At 44.5% G+C, this 9,782-nt stretch overlaps 1 protein-coding gene across 1 annotated transcript; it reads left to right on the top strand.

Annotated features, from left to right (window-relative positions):
- Positions 1 to 409: 409 nt before the first annotated feature.
- On the top strand, positions 410 to 1,108 carry LOC103631739 (phospho-2-dehydro-3-deoxyheptonate aldolase 2, chloroplastic). Its single transcript, XM_008652960.3, has one exon. The coding sequence runs from the start codon at positions 432 to 434 to the stop codon at positions 1,074 to 1,076; it is 645 nt and encodes a 214-aa protein (XP_008651182.1). The 5' UTR covers positions 410 to 431; the 3' UTR covers positions 1,077 to 1,108.
- Positions 1,109 to 9,782: the final 8,674 nt, after the last annotated feature.

Below are 9,782 nucleotides of genomic sequence, written 5' to 3' on the forward strand. Positions count from 1 at the left end.
CCGTGGACCGACCCGACACAATTAATACTTTAGTGTGCCATGTCTGGACCTTGCTCGGGGCCTGTGGGCCGGCACGACACGGCCCGCTTACTAATCTAGGCCATACCGACACGACTCTAATATGTGTCGGATCTAGCCACGCCTAGGCCGGATCGGTCCGACCCACTATTTGGACATGTATAGCGTCGAGTAATGGAATCCTCAGAGTGTGTATTGTTAATATTTTTATAAATCAAATCTCTACTACTACATAAGAAGCTAATGTAGACGTTCACAAAATCTTTTGGTGCACGGTTCTGCCGAGGACCTCCGCCATCAACGCTCGCGATCGGACCAGTACGCGATATCACAGCACCGCCCGTTGCCGAGGCCGCCATCAACGCCATCCTCCCGCAATCCCCGCCCTCGCCACCTCCATTTCCTCAAAGGAAATGCCTTGCACAGCACGACTCCTCCCCATCTACCGCTACCTTTCTACCTACCCATCTAGCACCCCTCGCTCGCAAATCGCAATGGCGCTGGCCACCAACTCCGCCGCAGCAGCCGCGGGCGTGTCCGGTGGCGCGGCATCGCAGCCGCGCCGTGCGACCGCGTTCCTCCCGCTGAAGAGGCGTACCATCTCCGCCATCCACGCAGCCGACCCGTCCAAGAACAACGGGCCCCTGGTCCTCGCGGCCGCAGGCGCCAAGTCGTCCTTCTCGGCGGTGGCCACGCCGGAGAAGAAGCCGGCGGCGCCCGGGAAGTGGGCGGTTGACAGCTGGAGGTCGAAGAAGGCGTTGCAGCTCCCCGAGTACCCGAACGCGGAGGAGCTGGACGCGGTGCTGAAGACCATCGAGACGTTCCCGCCGGTGGTGTTCGCCGGAGAGGCGCGCCACCTCGAGGAGCGCATGGCCGAGGCCGCCATGGGCCACGCCTTTGTCCTCCAGGGCGGCGACTGCGCCGAGAGTTTCAAGGAGTTCCACGCCAACAACATCCATGACACCTTCCGCATCCTGCTCCAGATGGGCGTCGTGCTCATGTTCGGTGGCCAGGTGCCGGTCGTTAGGTGTGCCGATTCGCTAGATCTGACCACCTAATTTTGACTAATTCCGGATGTTCAAATCCACCACCTAATTCCGGTCACCAGGTGTGTCGATTCGCTAGATCTGACCCGACTTTGCTGTGCGTGGTAGGTGGGGAGGATGGCTGGCCAGTCCGCCAAGCCAAGGTCCGAGCCGTTCGAGGAGAAGGACGGCCGCCGCGGACGTATCAAAAAAGCTTCCTCCTCCCGGCGTCGCCTCCACGCGTGGAGGTGACGATCCATTCCGCCCCCCGTAGGATTTTGCTCCTCCCGATCCAGACGTCAGATCTCGCGTGGCGGCATGCGGATCTGGTGGTTTCTCTAGAGGCGGCGGCGGCGGCCGGAACAGGGGCAGATGGCGCTCTCGGGGATGCGGGGGCTCTCTGTCTTCATCAGCGACCCTCCTCCGACGCTCCTCCGACGCTCGCCCCGCTGTGGGACCTCCGCTGGCGAGCCCCTCACTGCCGAGGGACGTCCGCTGGCGAGCAGACCAGGTCCATCGTTCCCTATGCTCTTCTCCTTCACCATGGGTTAGGCAAGTTTCCTACCTCCTGGTATACGTTATGTATGCGCGCCGCCAGCCCCTGCCGATTGGAGACCCCGCTGATTGGAGCCGCCGCCGCCGATCCGTGGCCGCCGACGCCGATCTGTGGTCGTCAACTCGTCCATCGCCACGAGGTCGGTGGTCGTGTTCTGTTGTCACTCGTCAGCCCGTCCACCATTGCGAGGTTTGTGGCCGTGATCTGCCGTCTGCCCTGCCCTTCTTTCTTCTCAAAGACTCAAACTCCTCCCGTTCTTCTCTGTTCTTCTCAGATCTCATGGCCCGCGGCAAGTTCTGTACTTCTGTGGCCGCCTGACTCTGACTGCTAATTGTTCTGTTCTCTGTTCTTATTAAATCTATAGTAACCACCTTATTTTTCTTCTTGTTTATTTCTTTTCAGGGAAACCATTAAAGGGGTTTAACTTTCAATTTGGTAGTATATAAATATTAATGGGTTGTCGGTATGATTTTGTTATCCCTTTTTACCTCCAGCTTGGGGCATTAAGCTATATAGAAGAAATTACCTTTTGCTTTCTACTTACATGACATATATTAAATATAAAAATTTGTACAACAATTTCATGCTAGGACAAGCGCAGCTCCTCCAAACTTGGATGAACAACAACGTAATCAGGTATCTTGTCTTCTCTTGTTTATCTGATATTCTGATGTATGTTATTCTTATTTGTTTGTTCAGTGCTTGTTTATTTGACTGCTAGAACTAGCAAAAATATTGAATGTTCCCTGAACTAGGTAATATAGTGATGCATGGTATGCTCCACAAATAGTCTACTAATCAAACACACTAAGCAAAGAAAAGCCATGGTAAACTTTTGCTACCTTCAGTTCAGTAGTAATGTTGTCGTGTGTCTATACTGTACCGTTAGACACTTAGATAATACCTAAAGCTTATGTGATCATCTGTCGTCTTACAATTCTTTTTTAAGTGGGCAGCTACTGTGCTGTGCCGCTCCCCAAGATCTGTTTGCGCTGTTCGTGCAAAGCCTGCCTACACCATTTTAGTCCCGCTGGTTTGTTTCTTTTACGAATCGTGCATGCAGTTATGTATTTACCTGATGGTTCATGGCAAACGCTGCGTCATCATAATATAGCTACAGTACTTTGTAAGTTGTTCTTCAACTGTTCTATATTATGATTGTAAGATGCAAAATATGTGCACGCTTCATTGGTTTCGCGATTTTAAAATGTTGTTTTTTCTAGTGTGAGCGTCGTGACCAAGGACCGGCAGAATGGCAGGTGCGCAGTGCGCTCCATGTATGAGCAGCAACAGCATCAATAAGGGATGCGATTGGTATGTGGGCACGGGAGGGCGCACCATGAGGCATGAGCTGCCAGCAGCCTGATGATGCGTCGCGGCCAGTCCTCCGGTTTCGTGTTCTTTGTTCCTGGTGGATGACTTCCCGAGTGGTGAGGTTGCCTGGGCCCTGGGCCAAGGGAAAATATTAACGCTGCGTTCGGTTTGAATGTTCCCTGAACTAGGTAATATAGTGATGCATGGTATGCTCCACAAATAGTCTACTAATCAAACACACTAAGCAAAGAAAAGCCATGGTAAACTTTTGCTACCTTCAGTTCAGTAGTAATGTTGTCGTGTGTCTATACTGTACCGTTAGACACTTAGATAATACCTAAAGCTTATGTGATCATCTGTCGTCTTACAATTAGGAACTAAAATATTTCAACATTTTGAGTGCTGCAAACAAAGAGTTAATTCTCATTGAACTCAAGAACAGCCTGGGAACATATGAGTCCTTTTAAGATGTTGTTATCTGCTCATACCATGCAGTACTTTTCCTCAACAAGTGGTGTTGTTTTAAATACTAGAATAGAACTACATCCATGAAAACTATTACTGCTCATATCCACGACAAAGCGCCAGTGAACGTGTGTGCGACGAGGAGGGACCGCCTGCTGTTCTGAGTCCAACCAACTAGACCTACAAGTGAAAGGTATGCTATATAATATGGTGCTATTTTGTCGTGATCCAGATTGTTATTGTAGGCCACACACAAAACGGGGACCGATAAAATAAAACCACAATTACTTCTGATTCTGAATTGGAAGCATTACATAGCTTCGAAGGTATACACTTCCCTTTTGATTCTTTGGGCAGTTCAACCACATTAGCTACTCCATCCTCAGATTCTAGAATTGCTCGTCATTATCTTCATCCAGGTCAACACCTTTGTCATCTCTAATTGTTTTAGCGTCTTGATGTCATTGTACTCGTGGACAGGGGCTAGCTGTCTTTGTGTCATTGTACTTGTGGACATGGGCTAACTCATGTAAGTTTCAGACTCTCAGGTATTCTCTATTGCAACATTTTCAGGCTAGAGCACAGTGTTGTTACCTAATCCTTTGTTTTATTTTTTTACCTTCAAGCTCTGGAATTACATTCTCCTTAAGCAAAAAAGGAACGCCACTATAATTCTGGAAACATTAGCACATAATCCTATCTTTTAAAGGGTTATACCTGGTTCTTCCTGTGCAATCTTACCAATTTTTGCATGCAATTGATCATTTGTTTCTTATGCGGTTATATCCTCTTTTTCTTCAAATAGCCTGTACTTTTGCTGCCAACTTAGTCTCTTTGTCTCCATTGTAGATCAGGGCCAAGGTAGCCACATTTGGATTTGGAGGACGAACTAAGGTACTCCTGGTGGCAACGCCTTGAAGTTTTATGCTTCTGCTCGCTTGAACATCAGGCATATTGGTCTGGTAAAGAAAGGCATGCAGGTAATTAACTAAATCATATGTTTGGCGTTTACCTGATTAGTTTAGTCTCGTACTTTAATGTGTGACATTCAGTACATTCATAGCGTAACTTTGATTTAACAGAGATATACATGTCTACATGAGACCTATTTAACTGAGCCAGTACTAGACACATGTAATAGGCATCTACATGTGTTGTCACTCGACAATCGTAAATGATTAGTGAATTTAAAATAACTGACTCTACATATGCCATATTGGTGGGGTGAGCGCTTGTGCAGACCAAATGATCACCTTTCAAAGGTAGCAGCGGCAGCATGCGTATGCCATGTAAGTACTGAACTTCTACATATGCTCGAATAATTGTGCATGATTTATTGGTTACTTTTTATCACGGTACGAAGTCTGTTATGCTCCCAGCTGTGTGTACTGTCATGTATAAATATTTTTGTCAAAAATAATTATTTTGCATAAGGCACCTTTCTCCCGATGAATGATTTTTTATTCTGTCCATTGTTTTTAAGTTTAGTGGTACACATACTAAAACAATCCATTCTGAATTATTGTGAACGACGCTCTTAGTTATTAGATCTGTTAAAGAGAAAGGTAAGGCAAGTCATAATTTATTCAGGCTGCCATGTCACAGTCTTATGACCTTTCTAGCAAAATTTAAGATCGTCTACCTTTTCCCTTGTCCAAAGTCTAAATGTTTCTTGGTTATGCATCAGTGAATGGAATCTGATGGCTATAAGCCATGGGTTACTATTCTATTAAGATGAAGCATTATGTTACATACATTATTTTCTTTTGTCATAATTATAGTGTGCTTATTTTCTCATGTCAGGATGGTGTCCAACGAGTGCATATCTGCAAATCATAGAATAGTTTTGTGTGGCATGTGTCAAAACACCAGGGCGTCTTAGCTCCGTGAAAGCCTCTACGACGAGAAAACTAGGTCACCTTTTAATAAAAGAGATGCTGCAAGCATCCTGTTTTATTATTTTTGTTGGGACATGTGTACGATTTGGAAAACACATGTATTGTGTTGTGCTTCCCTGTATCCTCTAGAACCTCTAGAACGATGTAAAAGATTACTACCTTCTTATGTAATACTTTATTATCTGATATTTTGTAATATTTGTATCTTAACAAACTAGCGTATGAATTTGGCGATTTTTTTAATTTCTATGGCACAGTACGAGCACATACATATATTATTTCAAAATGAAATATTCTGATTGCAAGCTTAAATGTATTTTTGTACAGCTAACACATTTCATTTTGTATACCAGCTGCATGAAAACTCTTATTGAGTTGTTCGACAGTATGTCTCACCGGAATGTGTTGTCATGGACGATGGCGTTTATGGGATACACACAAGTCTATACTACTTATTAAGAAGGTAAGAGTAGTCTGCCTTTTTTGTTCTGCCCCACTCGTGTTCTGCCTTCCTCCGGTTCTGCCTCCTCTCTAACCGTACTACTCTGACAACCATGAACCGCTCCCTCCTCCACCCACGCACGCACCCAAGCCATCGTTCTGCTCACGATTTCGAGGCAGCCGACGAGTGACGCTCGCGATTTCGCACCATCTGCCCCTGCCTGCAACGGATTGAGATCCCCGAAGTGTAGGCCGCTCACACCGTCTTCCTCGCTAAGTTCTACGCCCGGGCGAGCCTGTGCTCGCCGCCGCGCTCGACGGTCTTCCGCTCCCTACTCTGCGTGGCTCCATCGGCCAGCTCCCTCCACCGCTGCCGCATCACCGCACCTCTGTTGGCGAGCGCCACCACCTCCTCATCCTTCTCCATGGAGGTACCAACGCGCCTCCCCTTTCCTCCCAAATTTCTCCTCCCTCCTCCCACGGGCCAACTTCCTGGCCACCCCTTCGACACCGTCGCCTGTCCACCCCTTGCGCACGTCCAGAGTTGGATCTCTCCTGTAGGAGCAGAGTTCTTGTTCTGGATGCACACCATTTGTTTGAGATAATGCCCTGTTGGATGCTCCAACTTCTTTTTCTTTGAATAATTAATGTGCTCAATGTTGAAAGAAAAAAAAGAGAGGGAGAGGAAGCGAGCGGCTGGCGCCCCAAGCCCCACATGGTGCAGCGAGGTCCACGCTAACAACTTCTCGACCTTGGCCTCCCACGGCTCTGCAGCATTGCCGCGCACCGCCGACCGCCACTCGTCGTACTGACGCGAGAAGGAAGATGCTCTAGGAAGTTGGGGGCCTGGCTAGGGACAGCCTGTGTCCCGCCGTGGGATCGGTGGGAGAGGGGGAGGCAGGCATGTGTGATCTGGTGGCCCGCACGGGCCGGCACCTGCAGCGCTACGAGAACGGTCGTCGCCTTGTGGCCGGATGCATACCATTCAGATACATGGATATTAATGATGGAGCTTCTGATGATGAACAAAAGAAACTTGTTGAAGTTCTCATGATCAGCTCACAAAGTGGACCGGGTCTTCTATTTCCAAAGGGAGGCTGGGAGAACGATGAAGCTGTTGAAGAGACAGCTGCAAGGGTTATGATCCTTGTTGATCTATCTTCATCTGATTCTGGTTGGCAGGTAACATCTCAAAAAATGGATATTCAGGTTTATGATCCTTTTTTTATCTTGCGATTCTCAATTCATACTCTTCACATGGGTTACATTGAACCTGCTCAATTTGCCCGACTAGGGCTTCTTGCAATCACACTTGTTAGTATAGCATCTCCTGATCATGAATTAAGGATGTTGGGCTACGAGTGCCTAGGAAAATTCAAAAAATCCCTTGAGGTACCTGCTGTTTCATGAATCTCTAAATTTTACCTGGTTTATTATATTCTTATCAACTACTAGCTGCTTATATTGGATTTTCTATATTACAACTTATCTTCGCTGGGCGAACATATTGTTGGTTAATGTATATGCTTGTATCAGTATGTTCAAATTCTAGCATTTGTTAAAACGTTTAATGTGCTTATTTAAGTATGTTGAAATTCCTGTAGTTTAAATATTTTTTAATTTTTTATTTGTTAATGATATTCACTTGTGATGGCTTTTATGCCTATTGACTTGAATGGCAGCATAAAATTATGCCTATTGACATTCTGGGGGCATTCCTATGACATATAGATCTGAGTGCAAAAAGCACTTGTATGGTACCTGTATTTGTAATCTTTTATCCTTCTGTGGGAAATATGTCTATTATTTTCTTGAAAAATCCAACCACTTAAAGTGTACTTTTACATATTTACAGTATGCTCAGAGAAGTAAGGAAACCTGGCAGCTTCAGCTGCTTCTAACATACCTTCAGAATGGGATATCCGAACAGTGGCAGAAGATACCTTCCATTATTGCTGTTTTTGCTGCAGAAGCATCTTTGACGCTACCAGATGGCTCACATGCTCAATTTACTGTCATGAGAAATTTTTTAATGCATTCCACTCCTGTCAGCCTGCAGGTAACGATTCTTTCCTTCTTATTTGCATATATGTAGCATTCCATAGTGTGTATTCACAGGTATTGAATTGTGGTAATATTATTGTTATCCTTCTCATTGCAGAGCATTCCATTATTTCCAACCTTATTGCAGAGCAGTTTTGTGCATTTTAAAGCCGAACGTTTGTGGATGCTTCGATTATTATCTGCTGGATCAAATCTAGCTGATGATGCTAAAATATACAAGAGAGGAAGAGTATTAGAACTTGCTCTTGCCTTCTGTTCTTCACCTATTTCAGATTTTGAATCGAAGGTTTTAGTCCTTAAGGTAAATTCTATACTTATCTTATTTAGTCCAGTTGACTTCCTGGATCTGATAGCTGCTTGGAGATTTGAATATTTGTTTATGTTTGATATGCTTGCTTTGCATTGTAGGTGTTGAAGAAGTGTGTTTAAAATAACTTGCAAGAATTTTAGAATAACTAAAACTATGGTTTGTGATACTCCCTTTGAGTGTCCTTACCTCTTTGATATATGATATACTGTCACTACATAAGCACACATATTTCTTGTTTTTTAATCCATGGCGAACACTTGTATCCGGATCGTATTTATTATACAAGTATAATATCCATTTGAAGGAGAATAGGATCATGTATCTTCTCTTAACAATATATCTTGCCAATTCATGCTTGTAATATGCACTTCAGTAGGTAACTTCTGTCAATACCACTTTCTAAGAATTAGAGATTGATCTACTTATAACACATTTCCCCCTTATTCATCATCGTCCCTTTTCTATTTCAATGATTACCTATAATCCTTTTCTATCTCTACTCTTTATTATCCTTTCTTATCTATTGATATTATGAATACTCAGTTACTGTATAACATCTTCTTTGTTGATAAAACATATGTGCAGTCAGTTCTTTATGTAGAACATGTCTTAACTAATTGCTTTCCTGCAGATTTTTCATCACCAGCTCAATAGGATGAGGAACATTTTGCTTTAATTGGTTTGATCTGTCGTGGTTGCTTGTAATTTGATATGAGCAGGAGGCAACTAATCAACAATGTTCAGTGTGCAGGGCCACACCACACATATGGACTGCTTCAGTTTGTATGTCAAATCTGTTTTCCAAAAAGAAATTGTTTAAACAAAATGATCGCATCACAGAGAGGATGGGACAGTGATGAGGCTTTCAGGTGGTGGGCATAGCTGCTTTCGGGATAGTGATGAGGCAAGATAAAGATTCAAACAGAAGTTCTAGGAGAAGGCTGTGGAGATAGATGATCTATGTTGAAAGGATGGTGCATGGTGGGGTATTAAAGGCTGCATGCAAGACAATTTCAACCATAGCAATAAGGTCACCTCGCACAAAGAGCATTTTCAGAACAGTAGGCTCGTGAAATATATGTTGGATATGTATTGGGAGCTTCGTCCTGTTACCAGTTCATCCTTAACACACCTAACAAGGTATGACCCAGCACGTGCAGTTGACCCAATCATTGAAGATGGTCACTACACCTTGTTTCGAAGCCTAGCGAGATTTGACGCCTCAGTGTTCAATTGTTACACGCAGATGGTATTTGTGCAGATACCAGGTTTAATGTTGAGCACAGACAATGTTTAAAGATTTTCCGTGTTGAGGTTGTTTTACTTTTGGCCAACTGTTGATAGTCTTTTTTGTACAAAAGTGATGCATTGTACTATCATATATAGAAGTTTGCATGGTATTGATGGTTCCAATATAGTGATGAAATAGGTAGATTAAAATATAAAAAATTATGTATGGCTAGAATCACAAATGGATTACGAAACTTTTTCTTATAACATTATAATACACATTTGTATATAGGGTATTGTTGTATTACATATTCCCGTTGCAACGCACAGGCACTCACCTAGTTAAAATTGAGAAAGCTTAACGAGTACGGATCAACTTTGAGACCGAGGACAATTTCTTTAGGTTGACGCGCCACCCAGGCGCCGATCTAGAGGCTTTGGCCCGCCGACGCACGAGCAGC

Source organism: Zea mays, chromosome 1, assembly GCF_902167145.1.
Source record: "Zea mays cultivar B73 chromosome 1, Zm-B73-REFERENCE-NAM-5.0, whole genome shotgun sequence".
NCBI lineage: Eukaryota > Viridiplantae > Streptophyta > Magnoliopsida > Poales > Poaceae > Zea > Zea mays.

What these genes read in the sequence shown, in the direction of transcription:
- LOC103631739 (XM_008652960.3), top strand. Translation starts at nt 432, where the DNA reads ATGCCTTGCACAGCACGACTCCTCCCCATCTACCGCTACCTTTCTACC.